The 18,279-nt window shown below is 37.5% G+C and overlaps 1 protein-coding gene and 1 long non-coding RNA gene across 4 annotated transcripts in view; one reads left to right on the top strand and one right to left on the bottom strand.

Annotated features, from left to right (window-relative positions):
- Window positions 1-18,279, top strand: part of DHX29 (DExH-box helicase 29) — a 44,906-nt gene that overhangs the window by 14,540 nt on the left and 12,087 nt on the right. For 2 of the 3 annotated variants that reach the window (XM_019414249.2, XM_019414250.2), the window contains exons 7-14: window positions 2,229-2,355; window positions 3,358-3,516; window positions 5,234-5,399; window positions 5,657-5,780; window positions 7,035-7,643; window positions 9,308-9,451; window positions 16,155-16,331; window positions 16,968-17,108. In XM_019414249.2, the coding sequence (XP_019269794.2) occupies window positions 2,229-2,355; window positions 3,358-3,516; window positions 5,234-5,399; window positions 5,657-5,780; window positions 7,035-7,643; window positions 9,308-9,451; window positions 16,155-16,331; window positions 16,968-17,108 (1,647 nt within the window). Of the gene's footprint in view, window positions 1-2,228; window positions 2,356-3,357; window positions 3,517-5,233; window positions 5,400-5,656; window positions 5,781-7,034; window positions 7,644-9,307; window positions 9,452-16,154; window positions 16,332-16,967; window positions 17,109-18,279 lie in introns of those variants that run through there. The other variant, XM_053907359.1, reaches the window with a different exon arrangement.
- On the bottom strand, window positions 1,289-17,045 carry LOC109246337 (uncharacterized). The gene is made up of 2 exons (XR_002071308.2): window positions 16,943-17,045; window positions 1,289-1,631 (listed from the first exon to the last, which is right to left on the bottom strand). It is a non-coding gene; the product is annotated as an uncharacterized LOC109246337 (long non-coding RNA).

Below are 18,279 nucleotides of genomic sequence, written 5' to 3' on the forward strand. Positions count from 1 at the left end.
GTATATCCACTTCAGAAAACTGGCACTTCCTTAAAAAGTTAAACATACACTTAGCCATGTGACAGAACAGTTTCGTTCTTAGGTATTTATTCAAGAAAACTGAAAACATGTCCACAAAAGACCTGTACACAAATGTGCATAGCAGTTTTATATTCATAATAGGCAAACACTGCAAGCAACTTTCCAAAACATTATCCTTGAATGAAAGAAGGGAGACAGATGACTACATGTGTAATTATCATATTAAATTCCAGATAAGTCATCCTTGCTAAATCAATCTCTCGTGACAAAAGGCAGATCAGTAGTTGCTTGAGTCCAAGGATAGGGAAAGAGGATTGACTGTAAGGCAGCATGAGGAAACTTTTGGGGATGGTGGGAATGTTTTTTATCTTGATTAGGATGATGGTTAAATCAATATATATATTTATGAAACACATTCACCTGTATACCTAAATGGGTGTATTATGTTATATGTAAATCATACCTTAATAAAATTGGTTTAGAAAGAGAAAAGGGAAGTTGCAAAACACCATGTGTAGTATGATGAACCCATTTGTGTAAAAGAAAAAAATATATGTGTATTTTCATTCTATATGCACAGAAAAGATATGGAAAGATACACGAGAAGCTATTATTAGTGATTAGGACTGGGGTGGTAGAATGAGAGGGACACTTCTTTTTTTATACTCTTCTGTATCCTATACATATTTTTTAAACTCTGTGCCTATATTAAACTAATATAAGCAAAAAGAACTTAGGACAGTATGAGTCTCCATTAAGGGTCAAAGAAGAGGTCTCTTCTGATTAGAACATTTGGTCAAGACTGCAAGAAGAGAGGGGGAACTTGAAGGGTGCAAAGTGTGCATGGGCAGTAAAGGGAAGATGATCCATATGGGTAAAATAGTGTGAACAGTGTACAGAAGTGGATTGTGCAATGAGCCTTTGGGTATTAAACAATATATGAATATATACAGAGTATAAAATGTAGATGAGTACTGACAGGAAGGAGTAAACAAGTGAGTTTAGCTGAGACCAGAAGATTTTGATCCCCAAAAAATGAATTTGACTTTTTTTTCTTGGGAAGAGCTTCTCAAAGTTGGGGGCAGGTGAGTTACAAGAATTTGGTATTTTAGGTCAAAATTAAAGTGCTTAAAGTGGTTTGGAATATTTAGTAGCGTTCAAGGTGATTTGGAAAGGATAGGGAAGCCATTTGGTAGCTCTTGCACTTCCTCGGGTATGAAATAATAAGGCTCCAAATTGGTATTGGAATTGGAAGGCAACAGAAACATTTAAAGCAAGAACCAATAGAAAGTCTTGGTTTACTGAATAAAGAAGTTAATGAGCTAAAGACAGCAAGAGATTTGCAGGTGGAGGGACAGTGGTATCAATGGCAGAAATAGGAATGATGGAAGAATGAGTGTGATTTGGGTGAACAGGAGGTACAGACAGCTAACGCTTCTGTTTACACTGTATCAGTGTGTTCTACACAAAGTGGTTCCAGACTTCAGCTCGATGTGCTGCCTTAGTTGATCTCTTTTCCATTCATGTTAACAGTTGTGTTTCATAGCAGCATTATACATGCCCTTATCTTCACCTTGTGCATTGATGCTTCTCATCTGTACTTTGTTAACCTAAGGAAAAAAACAAATTTGAGTTTAATTTTAAACTGCGTCTAATGTTTGCTCAGCAGAGCTAGTCCTTAAGTTTTATAACACCCATTTTTACCAGAGGCCTTTTTTTTTTTGTTTTTTTTTTTAATGTCCCTATTTTCTACAAGAAAGAGATTATGGAAAGGTAACTTTCAGATGAATATTATTATTATCTACACAATCCTTTATGTAAATTATGTATAAAAACAAAATACTTCCTTTTTACAGAAATGAGCTTACTTAACTTTTATTCTGTAGTTTTTAATTTTATTTAACATGTCAAAGAAATTTTCCATGTGGATCACCCTCATTCTTTTGGTACCTCATTTTTTTTTTCTAATGGCTGACAGATTTTCTCTGTAGATGAGTACCTTTGATTTGCAGTTTTTCCTCTTCTGTCACTACTACCTACAAATCTGCACCTTTGTATTGTTTCTCTGTGAAAAATTCCTAAAAGCAGATTTGCTGGATCAAAGAATAAGATTAAAAGATCATAGGTTTTTCTATAATAAATTGACAAATGACTTAACTGATCTTGTTCTTTTTTAAATTTCTGAATCAATATCTTCTTTGGAACAGAATGAAAGGTACTTGCACCTTGCAGCAAAACTTCTGGATGCAAAGGAGCAGGCAGCTACCTTTAAACTAGAAAAAAACAAGCAAGGCCAAAAAGAGGCTCAAGAAAAAATAAGGAAATTTCAAAGAGGTAAACACTTAAAAATTCTTAGGTATAGGGGCGCCTGGGTGGCTCAGTCGGTTGAGCGTCCGACTTCGGCTCAGGTCATGATCTCGCGGTCCGTGGGTTCAAGCCCCGCGTCGGGCTCTGTGCTAACAGCTCAGAGCCTGGAGCCTGTTTCAGATTCTGTGTCCCCCTCTCTCTCTGACCCTCCCCCATTCATGCTCTGTCTCTCTCTGTCTCAAAAATAAATAAATGTTAAAAAATTAAAAAAAAAAATTCTTAGGTATATAAATGTCTCTTCTTTTTTTTGGCTTTCCTGGCATGGAGGTTGCCTCTTCTTGTCTACTCTTTCCTAACAGTTTATACCTGGGATTGGTAGGCTTTCTGTAACAAGGCAAATAATAAATATGGTAGGTTGTGTGGCCCATATAGATGCTCTCACAACTACTGAACTCTCCTGTCACAGCATAGAAGTAGCCATTGGTAGTATGTAAATAAATGGCTATATTCTCATAAAACTTTATGGATACTGAAATAGGAATTTCATATAAATTTTCACATGTCACCAAATGCTTCGTATATTTTTCAACCAGTTAAAAATACCAAAATCATTTTTAGCTTATAGGCTATACAGAAACAGGCAGCAGGGCTGGATGCGACCCATGGGCCATAGTTTGTCAGCCTTTGAAATATACCATAAAATACCATCCTCATTCAAAAAGGAGAGTCAGGTACACTTCCATGAGCATTCATGTCTAATGAGTATGTTTTTCCAGACCTTCTACATCTGTTAAATAATTCATTTAAAACATTTTACTATATGATGTGAAAATAAATTGCCTCTGACTTCTAGCATAAATTCCAAGTAGAAAGTGTTGAATAACTGGCTGCAAGGAAAAAGAAAGAATGCTGTTCTAGTTTTTGTTGTTGTTGTTTTGCAGTTTTTTTGTTTGTTTTTTAACCGTCTCTGCAAAGTAAAGAGACATAAAAAACAAATACAACAAAGCACAATTCTTTTTTTCTTGGTAGAAATGGAAACTTTAGAAGACCATCCAGTATTCAATCCAGCCATAAAGATTTCACATCAACAGAATGAAAGGAAAAAGCCTCTTGTCGCCACAGAAGAGGAAAGGGCTTTGAACTTTAACTTATTTGAAAAATCTGTACCTGCTACTGAAGAAGAGAAAGGTAAAACAAAGGGAAAGGGTTTCGAGGTGAAAGTAGTAAACTGTCAGTGAAAATACAACTGAGAAATTGTTAGTTTCTAGCAAACTACATAAGCAAACATCTAGCAAACTACATAAGCTGGCAGTAAAGTTACGCTTCCACATGCTGTCTTGGAAAAATAATAATTATGATAACTTTTGTAGCATTTTGTAATTTTAAGTATCTTGTTTTAGCCTCATCTCTTTCCAGTCCATCCTCCAAATTCCTGCCAGAATTATTTCCATAACCTATCTAAATGTGATTTCCCTGTTAAAAACCCTCAATCAGTAGTAAGTCCATACTTATCACGGCATTGAAGAGCCTTTGCATTCTACCACAATCTGCCTTCCCACTTTATTCTCCCAGCTAAGTACTGTAGCCGCAACATTCTCTAAAACATGTGTTATTTCATGGCTCCATGATTTTGCTCATTCTGTTATCCCCTACTTGGCCAACCTTACCCTCGCTTCAAGGTTAACTCAAACAGCCCTAAGAGGACTCTGCCATGAGTACTGCCATGCCACTGGATGTGTGTAATGGTGCATTTATTTGTGCTGAGTACATTATTGATATAGCTTGTATGATATTTATCTGTACTATAGTCAAGTCCTATGCTAAATTGTCAGTTTTTTAATTATATATTCTTTGATAAATATTTATTGAATTTTTATTGTTTATAATGTCAGTTGCTGTATGTACAGTAATTAACAAAATAACCTAGTCCTTGCCCTCTTAAAGTGGATGGTCTTGTAGGGGAGATAAGCATTAAATATACACAAATATTTAATTATAAATTGTGATGTATGCTATCAGAGCAAGAATACTGGTGTTTAATATTAGAGATAACAATGGGGCTGTTGATTTGCTCTGAGATCTGATAGATGATTAGGTGTCAGCCCAGTGATACCTTGGTGGAAAGAGCCACCTTAGAAGGAGGGAGACAGTACATTGGAAGTCTAAGGTAGAGAAGACGTAGAGCAGACTATTCAACAGAACACTCTATGATAGGAATGTTATATATCTGGGCTATCCAGTGTGATAGCTACTAGCCAAATAGGAGTAATGGGCACTTGAAATGTGATTAATGCAACTGAGAAACTGAAAGTTTAATTGTAATTAATTTAGATTTGTTCATGTGTGGCTACTTCCTCTGTACTGGGCCAAGCAGGCTTAGAGCATTTGAGGAAGTGATTACCTGCCTGTGTGGCTATAATAGAGTGAGCATGATAAGCAGAGATGGACCATGAAAAGGTTTTAGGCAGTAGTGAAGAATTTGGACTTCATTTTATACATAATGTGAAACCAATGAAGGTGGCGGTGGCGGCAGCAGCTGTTAAGCAGAGAAATGATATCTGATCTATATTTTTTTCAAAAGATTACCCTTCCTGTGTGGTAGCCTGCCAAATACTATAATTCAGAGTACCCTGAACAATTCATCACATGGTTAGTTACCATAGATATTTTATAAGAATGGATGAGTTACTCAGGATACTTTTTTTTAAAGATTCAGATATTCAGTGGTTTTATCCATTAAGAGGATTTCCTTACATCGCTCAGAAGAGCAAACTTTTTTTTTTTTTTAAACCTATTCTCTTCTAAAGGTCTTTTCCCAAAATTGAGAGGACTTTGATCACTCAAAAGAGACTACACATTACCACATGACAATTTTTAAAAAAACAATCTTTGTCTATCATTTTAGAGAAAAAGAAAGAACCTCATGATGTAAGAAATTTTGACTATACAGCTCGAAGCTGGACTGGAAAATCTCCCAAACAATTTCTGATCGATTGGGTCAGGAAGAATCTTCCCAAGAGTCCAAATCCTTCCTTTGAAAAAGTTCCAGTAGGTAGATACTGGAAATGTAGGTATGTTTTTTTGGTTAATTGAATGAACTTTTAGAAAAATCTAAGATGGAAAATCTGTTTCTTACATGTTAAGTAGACATATTTAGGAAGCTTTCTTATTCCACATCTCAGGTTGATAGTGCTGATACGTTATCTAGTACAGTGTCTTCATTAGAAATATTTAATTAATTAATGTAAACTTAGGCTCAGTGTGAATGGAATTCTGACTTGTTTTTACTTCATTAATTTTATTTTAAAAATCTTTGGCTTCCTTGTAGGGTAAGAGTAATCAAGTCTGAAGATGACGTACTGGTAGTATGCCCTACAATCTTAACAGAAGATGGCATGCAAGCTCAGCACCTGGGAGCAACTCTAGCTCTGTACCGTTTAGTGAAAGGGCAGGTGAGACTTTTTAAATTGATGTGTCTCAAAAGTCATTCGTGGAGTAGTGCGTGTACTGTACTTTGCCAACATAAAACTATGAGCATATGGAATGTATTTAACGATGGCCTTTGGTGCCAGTTTTTACTTAGCGCTTCTTCAGATTAATCCTCGTTTAATGCTTACTTATGATTTTGACTGCGTCTTACCCCTAAACATAGCTTGGTCTTTCTGTCCTTAGACCAGAGGCTCTGAACAATTTCACTGGTCTAGTTTTTCAGGCTGTGCTATTTTATGGATTAAAAATAGTTGTTCTAGGTTGGTTGAAGTAAGGAGAATTTTTAAACAGTTTAATGCTTATTTAAATGTTATGTCTCTCTTGAATGTTACATTTTTTTCTCACTTTTGAAAAGTTATAGAACTTAGTTCCAGTTTTCAATTTTAGAATATATGAACTATAAGCTTTCAGGTTTAAGAAAGATTGAAGTACTTCTGAAGGAAGCTTTTTTTTTTCTTGGATTGTTGGATTGTCAACATTTCTTTTTTGCAGTAAATACATGTTCTTCATGGGAAATTAGAACCACTGGAAATTTTAGACCCTGATGAAGTGGAACTCCAAACGATAGTTCTTTTCCAGCTTCTGCCAGTAAAAATTTATAATGTCTTTATTTCACCTATTTTGCAAAAAGGGATCATAAGCTAAGCTTAATTGATAGAAGTAACTCTCAGTGTTATAGAGATAATTGTGGGCTCTTTTATGACACAGAATTAGGACAACTTAGATTCACTTCACTGTAGTTTATTTTAAATACTTTGACCTGTAATATCATTTACCTGCCAGCATCTCAGAGGGAATTTTCTTTCAGAAATGCTTTATGGGTCACCTACATATTTACATAGTACCACTGCAGGAATAAATAATAAAAATATACTCAGTAGTTTGCTCCAGGAATGAGCACTTTTCATGTATTAGAAGTTTACTTTAGAGTGTGTCTGTAAGGGAGATATTAGGCCCATTTTACCAATGTAGAATCTGAGACACAGAGAGGTTATTTGTTGAAGGTCACACAGTTAGTAAGTTTAGAAGCCTGAAATATGATATGCTATTTATAAATTTGCATCATATGCATGTGCATCTTAAAGTAGTAACTAAGAGACAAATTACATTTTAAGAGGAAAATAGCTATCCTTCTAAGTTCCAGCCTATTGAATTTTAATATTAAGTAATTAGTGAAAATAACATACTGTTGTTTTTTTTTTTTTTTCCCTTTATAGTCTGTGCACCAGTTACTTCCTCCCACTTACCGAGATGTTTGGTTGGAGTGGAGTGATGCAGAAAAGAAAAAGGAAGAATTAAATAAAATGGAAACCAATAAGCCACGTGATCTTTTTATTGCCAAACTTCTGAACAAATTGAAACAGCAGCAGCAGCAGCAGCAACAGCATTCTGAAAATAAGAGAGAAAACTCTGAAGATCCTGAGGAATCTTGGGAAAATTTAGTTTCTGATGAGGATTTTTCTGCACTGTCCTTGGAATCAGAAAAGGCAGAAGATTTGGAACCTGTTAGAGCCCTCTTTAGGAAGTTGCAAAGCACACCTAAGTACCAGAGACTTCTAAAGGAAAGGCAGCAGTTACCAGTGTTCAAGCATAGGAATTCAATTGTTGAAACTCTTAAAAGGCACCGGGTAGTGGTTGTGGCAGGTGAAACGGGGAGTGGCAAAAGTACTCAAGTACCACATTTCCTCTTGGAAGATTTGCTTCTAAATGAGTGGGGAGCTAGTAAGTGTAACATTGTCTGCACGCAGCCCCGAAGAATCTCAGCAGTGAGTTTAGCCACAAGAGTATGTGATGAGTTGGGCTGTGAAAATGGACCTGGAGGAAGGGTAAGATGTCGTTCAACTCCATCTCAGTGAGTGGTGACATTACTCATCTGTGCTCTTGGGATCCAAATGACACCTGTACAGTGTATGAGTTTTGACACTGCTACTGGCTATTCAGTAGCAGAATAACTGCAAAATATAGAAATTAATAAAATTGCTTAGAACCAAATATGAATTCCAGGTTGATACAACTCAGCTTAATTACACTTTGAATTGTTCTTTCTAGAGATGGTATTTAACATTTTTTTTAATGTTTTTTAATTTATTTTTGAGAGAGAGAGACAGAGTATGAGTGAGGAGGGGCAGAGAGAGAGGGAGGGAGACTGAGAATCTGAAGCAGGCTCCAGGCTCCGAGCTGTCAGCACAGAGCCCGACATGGGGCTTGAACTGACAAATCACGAAATCATGACCTGAGCTGGAGTCAGACGCTTAACCGAGTGAGCCACCCAGGCGCCCCTAACATTTTTGCTTCTGTCTTTAAGATAGGTAACCCTTCACTAAAAATTTTTGTGAAACATGGTATGGATTTCTCTCATGGAATGTAAGAAGAAAAAAAGACATAATTTCTATCTTATAAGGAACTTATGTTAAGAGAATAACAGACATGTACATACATGGCAAATAAAAGAATGACCTTAGAAGGGAGCCTGGCTGGATCACTTGGTAGAGCTTGTGACTCTTGATCTCAGGGTTGTGAGTTCACAAGCCCCACATGGGGTGCAGACATTACATACATACAAAAAATTATTTTAAAAATAACTGAAGAAATAAAAAAATGTGATGAGAATAGAAGTCACCTCAAGATTCCCATGAGGCACCACTACTGGTATGAGACCAGTTGCTCTTTAACACTGGCAGCTTTTATGAAATCTTGACAGAAAAGTAGACCAAATTGTAGGAACTGCTCTAAATTTTTGTCCTGAGTACCTCAGTATTTTGTTGCAAGATAATTTAATTAGAATACAATAATCAATCTTTGATGGTACCTGGAGTGAACAGCTTTTGTGTCAACACTTTGAAAAGATCAAAAGTTTTTCTTGTTTAAAGTTAGCAAACCAGGGGCACCTGAGTGGCTCATTTGCTTGGGCATCTAACTTCAGCTTGGGTCATGATTTCACAGTTCATGAGTTCGAGCCCTGTGTCAGGCTCTGTGCTGACAGCTTAGAGCCTGGAGCCTGCTTCGGCTTCTGTGTGTCTCCCTCTCTCTCTGCCCCTTTCCTGCTCACGCTCTCTCAAAAATAATTATTAAAAAAAAATTTTTTTTAAGTTAGCAGAACAAATTTTATAGTTTTATACAATTGAAGATATTGGGACAATAATTTTAGTTAATTTGGGACACCTGGGTGGCTCAGTCGGTTAAGCATCCAACTTCGGCTCAGGTCATGATCCCACTGTTTGTGAGTTCGAGCCCCACATTGGGCTCTGTGCTGAAAGTTCAGAGCCTGGAGCCTGCTTTGGATTCTGTCTCTCCCTCTCTCTGCCCCTCCCCCACTCACATTCTGTCTCTCTCAAAAATAAATAAAAAAACGTTAAAAAAATTTAATTTAACTAGATTTCCTTAAACTGCCCTACTTAGTAGCAGGATCAGCACCTGTGCTTCATTTCTTAGCTCTTGTTTCCCAGATCACTTATGAGAATCTTATCTCAACCTTATGTTCTCCCTATAGAATTCTTTGTGTGGATATCAGATCCGGATGGAATCTAGAGCTAGTGAATCTACAAGGTTACTCTATTGTACAACAGGAGTTTTGCTAAGGAAACTTCAGGAAGATGGTCTCCTAACCAATGTGTCTCATGTTATTGTAGACGAGGTGAGTATATTCTGTAGTCGTGTTCAGATAAATTCTAAACAGTTTCACGTTAAAAGGATGCTATTTCTAATACTACCTAACATTTTCTTCATGCTTATTAAATGCCCCTGTGTATATAATAATTTAATTTTCTCTAACAAATATGTCTCATGTTAATTGTTTTAATACCATATGGCATTTGCTATATGCTTCTGACTGTATATATATAAATTCATTTAACCTTTCCTGAAATCCAGTGAAGTAGATCCTGTTATCTCCTTTGACAGTTGCCCTGAGGCACAATGAGGTTAAAATACTATGTGTAAGTTCACACAGCCAGTAAGTTCTGCAACTAGGAGGTTCAAACTGAGGCCATCTGGATGCAGTCTGTGGTGTGTTACTGCCTCTTAACTACATTTGGTTGTTAAAGGATTTTCCTTAATTCGTACTAAAAAAAACCAAGAAATCTTCATCATTTACTCTATAGATATATCCCTCCTTGAATCAGATTTTTTTTTAATGTTTATTTTTGAGAGAGAGGAGCAGAGAGAAAGGGAGACAGAATCTCAAGCAGGTCCCACCTTGTCGGTGCAGAACCCAATGCGGGGCTTGAACTTAGAAATGGTGAGATTATGACCTGAGCAGAAATCAAGAGTTGTATGTCCTTGGATAAAATTTTAATGCACACTTAAATTGAATGTTTAAATTGAAAATTTCCCCTTAGAATTATTTATTTTTTTTTGAGAAAGAGAGAGAGAGCGAGAAAGAGAGAGCCTGTAAGCAAGGGAGAGCAGATAGCAGGAGAAGGAGAATACCAAGTGGGCTCCTTGCTCTTAGCAGCAAAGCCCAACTCAGGGCTCGATCCCAGGAACTGTGAAACTACGACCTGAGCTGAGATGAAGAGTCACACACTTAACCGAATGAGCTACCCATGTGCCCCTCCCATTAGAATTATTTTAAATGGTGCAGTAGCCTACCACATGTAAACTGATTTGCTTTGTACATGATTTTGTCAAGAAGAAATAAGATACATAGCATTTCTATTATACAAGAACTATTTAAAAAATTTTCCCTGATGTAAAGTTTTTATAAATGTCTGTTAATTTACTAAATTCAGAAGGCAGTATTAAAGTTCAGTCATTCATTGATTTTTAATTAATAGACTACATATAGATTGTTCGGTCATTTTCCTCCTTTTGCTTAGAAAATGGTACAAATAGGGGCGCCTGGATGGCTCATTCAAATGTCCGACTTTGTCTCAGGTCATGATCTCGTGGTTCGTCAGTTTGAGTCTCGCATCGGGCTCTGAACTGACAGTGTGGAGCCTGCCTGGAATTCTCTCTTCCCCCCTTCTTTCTGCCCCTCCCCGGCTCATGCTCTCATACATATGCACTGTCTCTAAAATAAATAAACTTAAGGGGCGCCTGGGTGGCTCAGTTGGTTAAGCGTCTGACTTCAGCTCAGGTCACAATCTTGCGGTCCGTGAGTTCAAGCCCCGCGTCGGGCTCTGGGCTGATGGCTCAGAGCCTGGAACCTGCTTCTGATTCTGTGTCTCCCTCTCTCTCGGCCCCTCCCCCGTTCATGCTCTGTCTCTGTCTCAAAAAATAAAAATAAAATAAATAAAAAAAAATAAAGGTAAACTTTAAAAAAAAATAAAACAAATAATTTAGTGCCATTGTGTTGCCTGTACAACTGGCATTTCCAATGATATTCTCTAGTCCTTTCTAGTCTTTTGGTGTGTTTTTGTTTTGTTTCTTCTCCAAAGAGTCCCCACCCCACCCCCACCCCCCCCCCCTTAGGGGCGCCTGGGTGGCTCTGTCGGTTTAGCGTCTGACTTCAGCACAGGTCATGATCTCATGGTTCACAAATTTGAGCCCCATGTTGGGCTCTGCTGACATCTCAAAGCCTGGAGCCTGCCTGCTTCAGATTTTGTCTCCCTCTCTCTCTGCTCCTTCCCCGCTCATGATCTGTCTCTCTTTCTTTCTCAAAAATAAACATTTTAAAAAATGTAAAGAAAAAAAAGAGTCCCGTTCCCCGCCCCCCTTAAATTTTCTTGCAGGGCTGGCTCAGTAGTCACAAAATCCTTTAGTTGTTGTTTGGGAAACTCTTTATCTCTCCTTCTATTTTGAATGACAGCCTTGCTGGATAAAGAATTCTTGCCTGGACATTTTTGCGATTCTGCACTTTGAATATATCTTGTCGCTTCTTTCTGGCCTGCTAAGTTTCTGTGGACAGATCTGCTACAAACCTGATCTGTCTTCCCTTGTAGGTTGAGGAGTTTTTTTCCCCTTGCTGCATTCATGATTTTTTCCATGTCTGTGTATTTTGTAAATTTGATTATGATATGCCATGGTGATGGTCAGCTTTGTTGAATCTAATGGGAGTTCTCTTTGCCTCTTGGATTTTGATATCTGTGACCTTTCCCAGACTAGGAAAGTTTTCAGCTATAATTTGCTTATGTAAACCTCCTGCCCTTTTTTGTCTCTCTTCATTTTCTGGCACTCCTATGATACAATGTTACTCTTGAATAAATCACTGAGTTCTGTACATCTTGTATCATGATCTTTAGACTTTGTTTCCCCCCTTTTTTTCTGCTTCATGATGTTCCATAATTTTAGCTTCTGTATCACCGATTAGGTGCTCTACTTCATCCATCCTCACCATCACAGCATCCATTCGCAATTGCATTTTGGTTATTGCATTTTTAATTTTGGCCTGACTAGGTTTTAGTTTTTTTATTTCTGTAGAAAGGGAGTCTCTGGTGTCTTCTATACTTTTTTCATCCCTAGCTAGTATTCTTGTAATCGTAATTTTAAATTCTAGTTCACACATCATACTTATATCTGTGTTGATTAAATCCCTGGCTGTCATTTCTTCCTGTTTTTTCTTGTCCAGTAAAATCCTCCATTGTATCATTTTGGAAGAAGAAAAAATTAATAAATTTAAAAATTAAAAATATTTAAAAAAACAAAAAATAAAGGAAGCTAGATCCTAGGTGTGTTTTGGTCTACTTGTTGAGAGAAGCTTGATAGAAAAGAGAAAGGGAAAAAAAGTTTTAAAAAATTTTTTAATTAAAAAAATATAAAAATAGAATTAAAAAATTTTTAATTAAAAAAATTTGCTCTTTCTGTATCCAAGAAAGAGAAAGAAAAGAAAGGAAAAAGAAAACAGAAGGAAAAACAGAAGCAAAGAAAATGAACAACAAGCAAACAGAGTGAAACTTGAATGAAGTTATATCCAGTTTACCTAGAACTGCAATTTTGCAGCACATTATATAGTCCAGTCCATAAGCTAAGCAGGTAGAAGGGATTTGTTCTGGTATTCTAAGGGATGTCCCTGGAGGGTACAGGTGGGTGGGGCTGGGTGCAGTGGCTCCCTTCTCCACTTGGTAGTGCTGCTTAGCTCACTGGGGTCATCTGTGCATGGTGAAAATGGCCTTCCCCAGCTCTCTAGTCTCTGGTGCGTGAATTTCATGCCCTCAATCACCCCTTTGTCTCAGGCTGCCACCCACTCCCCGCCTTTACCCTGTGTCCAAGCTATCTGACCAAGCTACCCTGTGCCTCCCTCCAGAGTTTTATCTCAGATGGAGCTGTGTTTGAAAAATCCACTGCTCGGACCCATGCTGATTCTCTGGAGGAGGGTCTCATTGAGCAACAGCCTGGTGCTGTCTTGTCCCAGAAAATGTTCATGTGATCGCACAGCAGCAGAGGCTCTGAGTTTATGGTAAATCACCACACATAGCTAGTGCCAGGTTTTGCTGTATTCGTGTCTTTGTTCCAATATCAGTAAACATGGCAGCTCTCCAGGGTCCACCAGGACTTTGGCCTGGAGGGAGGCTGTATGGCCTCTACCACAGGCACTCCAAACAGGGGAACCGCTTCTCCCTATGTGGCACATGGACCCCTCAGACTGTGCTGCATGCTCCTGGGGATTCCCCCTACTTCCTCATCAGAGCGCCCCAGGCTCTAAGCTCTGAAACTTCAGACTCTGTGCTCCACTGTTTATAGAAGCCTGGTGGTATTGAAACCCTCTCCTTCCTCCCCATCAATAGTTTTGGGGAACAGATTTCTTGTCCAGTCTCCTGCAAGTGTTTTCACTCTTTATCTCTTTCTCTCCAGCTCCTCTTAAAGGGAGTGCTTTGCTTGCGTGATCCCGGTGTGCTGCAGTCTTCCTCCTTTTTCTTTCTGTTGTCTCTGCAAAAACAGCTCCCTACCCTCCATGGCTCTGTGGCTTTTCTCTCCCCCCAGTTCACCTCTCTGCACCATATACCTGCCAAGTTCTCTGGCTCAAATTAGGCAGATTTTTGCATTAATTCTCAGATCACTTTCCAGGTGTTCAAAATGGCTTGATGCTAATCTAGCTATGTTTCATGGATGAGACAAACTTAGGGTCCCCATAGTGCTACACCATATTGTCACTATCGAAAATACATATTTTTTCATATGTTATTTGCCTTATGTCTGACTTATTTCACTTAGCATAATAATCTCTTCATTCATCCATGTTGTTGCAGATGGTAAGACTGCATTCTGTTTTATGGCTGAGTAATATTTCATTGTATATTCCATTGTATATATACCATATCTTCTTTATCCATTCATCTACAGATGGACACTTGGTCTGCTTCCATATCTTGGCCCTCGTTAATAATGCTGCTGTAAATATGGGTGCATGTATTTTTTCGCATTAGTGTCGTTTTCTTTGGGTAAACTCCCAGTAATAGAATTACTGGATCATTCTGTATTTCTGTTTATAATTTTTTGATGAACTTCAGACTCTTTTCCATAGTGGTTGCACCAGTTTACATTCCCCGAAAAAGTGCATGAATATTCCCTTTTCTTCACATCCTCACCAACACTTATCTTTTTAATTCTTGCTATTTTCAGTGTTTTGAGGTGGTATCTCATTGTTTTGATTTGCATTTCCCTGATGATGAGTGATGTTGAGCATCTTTTCATATATCTTAATTGAAAAAATGTCCACTCAGGTCCTCTGCCCACTTTTTAATTGTGTTTTTTTGGTGTTGAGTTGTTTTAGTTCTTTATGTATTTTGGATATTCACCCCTTCTTGGATATATCATTTGCAGGTATCTCTTCCCATTATTAAGTTGCCTTTCTTTTGTTGATGGTTTCCTTCACTGTGCAAAAGGCTTTTATTTTGGTGTCGTCCCAATAGTTTATTTTTGCTTTTGTTTCCCTTGCCTGAAGAGACATAATCCATAAAAATATGTTACTAAGACCAATGTCCATGAGATTACTGCCTATGTTTTCTGTTAGGAGTTTTATGGTTTCAGGTCTCACATTTAGAATTTTAATCCATTTTATTTTGTGTTTGGTGTAAGAAGGTGGTCTAGTTTTCCCAGCACCATTTATTGAAAAGACTGTCTTTTCCTTATTATATATTCTTGCCTCAGAGTGAACCCTCATTGAAAAGCCAGACCAACTTCAGGAAGCTGTTCTTTCATGGTTTAGTATTAGCATTCTTTTACATGATTTACTGAATTGTGCTTAAGTGTAATACTGTTAACATCTTGAACAATCTGGTAAAAACAAAGAAAAAGCTCAGTGAAATTCATCATGTTAAATAGAAGGATGTAACAGATGTTGGAACAGAGTTCATTATGCTATTCAGGACCTTTCTTTTTGGTAACACTCAGAATAGTACATCTACCTTATTCTTACAAATAGTTGTGTGATTTGTTTTAGTTTATGGTCACTATGTGCGTTAAATAGCTTTTCTTGCTGGTTGCTAGTATGTTTACAGCCAGATGTTGTTGCCTACCTCTGTAGAATGTGCTTAATAACGTACACATTTTTTTAGCTCTATTTTATGATCTACCCTTATTTTTCCTTTAAAAAAAATCATTTTCTGCATAAATTAACATCTGTTTGATGAGCTTCCTCAGATTTGCCTTACCATCGGGAAATCACTCATGAGTCTCAGACATAAATATCCTGATAAAAGTAAAACTAGGATTATTCCTTCTTCCTCCCACATCCCATCACTTATACCAGTTGATTCTACTCGTTTCAAATTCATTCACTTTTCTCCATATTCAAATGGCATTGCCCTCATATAGACTACTATTATTTAAGTACTACAAAACCTCTATTTGAAACTTTTCTGTTGCTGTCCTCTATGACATTTTCCATATTATAGCCAGTTTTCTTTTTTTAAGTTGAACTCAGACTACATGATTCCTCTGTGTAAAAAATTTTTTAAATTATTTTGAGAGAGAGAGAGAACATGTGAGCAGGGCAGAGAGAGAATCTTAATCAGGCTCTGTGCTCAGCACAGAGCCCAGCACAGGGCGTGATCCCACAACCCTGGGATCATGACTTGAGCCGAAATTAAGAGCTGGATGCTCAACCGACTGAGCTACCCAGGTGCCCCTTATTTTTTGTAAAAATTTTTAAGTAATCTCTAATCTGTATACTTAACGTGGTGCTGAAACTCACAACCCTGAAATCAAGAATCACACACCACTGAATGAGCAAGCCAGGTGCCCCTAATGTGTTTTCATCATTGCCCCAACACATGAGGATAAAGTCTCAGGGACTTGCACAGCAGATTACCAAGTACCTCATTTGAAACATACAGCTTCTCTCTCCCTCCTCATGTGCTGACTATAAATATGAACTTTTAGTAGATTTGAGTGTCTGATTATTTTAGCCTCTTAGTAGCCCTTATATATGATTGTTTTTTTGTTCCATTTTATACTAGGTTCATGAAAGAAGCGTCCAGTCAGACTTCTTACTAATTATCTTGAAGGAAATTTTACAGAAACGCTCTGATCTACACTTGATTCTAATGAGTGCCACTGTAGACAGTGAAAAGTTTTCCACGTATTTCACACACTGCCCTATTCTTAGAATTTCAGGAAGAAGCTATCCTGTGGAGGTAAGTTTTCTTTAAAACACCTATATGAACAGAAACTACATTCCTACCAGGGAGTTTCACCAGAAGACAGGCTGTAGTCATCTGAGCCCATACCTATTCCTACAGTACTGCAGGTCAAGAGAAAACTTGGAGATGGCTCGGGAATCAGATGGCTAGTGCTGCCTGGATTGAGGGTGGGGAGGCTGGAAGGGACAATTCTGCTGAAAGATACACCTGAGAAGTACAGAATGTAAAACACACTTCTGTGTCCAAACCATTATATCCAGATTGAAGGTGGCAGTAAGGAACTCCTTTTTCACCCAACTCTCAAATTAAGGCTTGTTTTTGAAGCTTCCTTTCTGCTTATTCTATTAATGTTTGTTCTTTGGGTTCAGCTCATAAAGACTGCTCTTTTAACCAGTTTTCACAAATAAAAAATATACACCATAATGTAATTTGTCCAGAGACTTCTAGGGACAAACTCATCTATATCAACAAAGTTTTCCATTCCCAAATAATGCAGAAAGAAGCTTTTCTCATAATATTCTAAATTAACATTTGGTAACATTCAAAAGACAATGATCCCATTGTTCTCTTTAAAATGGTATTTACCGAAATGGATTTGAATTTACCATTCATATACCTTAATCTGTGTAGGTTTTTCATCTTGAAGATATAATAGAAGAAACAGGATTTGTACTGGAGAAAGACTCAGAATATTGTCAGAAATTTCTGGAGGAGGAAGAAGAAATAACCATTAATGTTACAAGCAAAGCAGGGGGAATAAAAAAGTACCAGGTAAAAAGAAAACATTTTCAAAGACATCTAATAGTGATATCCAAAGTATAACATTCCATGAGAGGTTTAAAATCATATGGCTGGCACAGTGAATTCAAGTATAATTTGGGAGAAGAGGAAGAGAGAGGATTTTGAGCAAAATTTAAAATAATCTTCAGTCTTTGGTTTACGGTATTTTATCTTCTTTCACTATTTTGGCCCTATAGATACCCGTAAAAAAATCAAGGAGCATATAAATAAGAGGCAACCTTTACTGCTTCAGAGCAGTGATCACTTATTTAGGAGTAAATTTGTAATGATTTTCTGTATTTTATCTGAACATCTTACGTGTTGAGGGTGGGGCAGGCCCAGAGTCAAGATCGATCCTTGCCATTGGTTCTCTCAGCAGCTGTCCTGGTACAGGCCAACCCGAGCTATATAGACAAGCTGTCTAGGGCAAGCACAGTTCTTCCTAGAGAGTTAGTTTCAGTGACATGTTTGTTTTTAGAGCTGTCATAAAACTACATTAGCTTGCATTTTAGCCAATGGTACTATATCCAGTATTTTTATTGGATCCACAATATTTCATGCTTATATCCAATCTGATGGAAACACAAAGTTAGTTACTTTATCTTCTAGTTAAGCAAATAAATCAAAGAAGCAAAAACTAAAATCTTTCCCTAAAACTCCAGAGTTAGAAATTAGAAACTAAAGAAAGACTTCAGAAAATTAAAGGTATTTCAAAAGAGGTGACTGGACTTTAGCAACCGAAATAGAATCTAATAGGAATGAGGCAGGTATAAACTACTTATTAAAGTTATGACCTCTCTTGACCTGCTTCTTAGTTGCCACAGAACAGTGCATACACTGTTCTGTTTTTCTTCCATTCTTCTTTAATTTAGTATGTACATGAAAAGATAAAAAGTTTTGCTGTACTTAAGGATGTTGAATGAAATTAAATGTGAAATTTAAAAAAAATTAAGTTTGAGAGAGAGAAAGAGAAACATTGTGAGTGGGGGAGGGGCAGAGAGAGACTCTCAAGCAGGCTATGCACTGTCAGCACAGAGCCCGACTTGGAGCTTGATCTCACAAACCATGAGATGATGACCTGAGCCGAAACAAAGTCAGACGCTTAATCGACTGTGCCACCCAGGCACCCCATGAGATGTGAAAATTTTTAATACTTTTTAAT

The sequence above is a fragment of the Panthera pardus genome, unplaced genomic scaffold (assembly GCF_024362965.1).
Source record: "Panthera pardus isolate Hobbes unplaced genomic scaffold, ASM2436296v1 HiC_scaffold_2, whole genome shotgun sequence".
Lineage (NCBI taxonomy): Eukaryota > Metazoa > Chordata > Mammalia > Carnivora > Felidae > Panthera > Panthera pardus.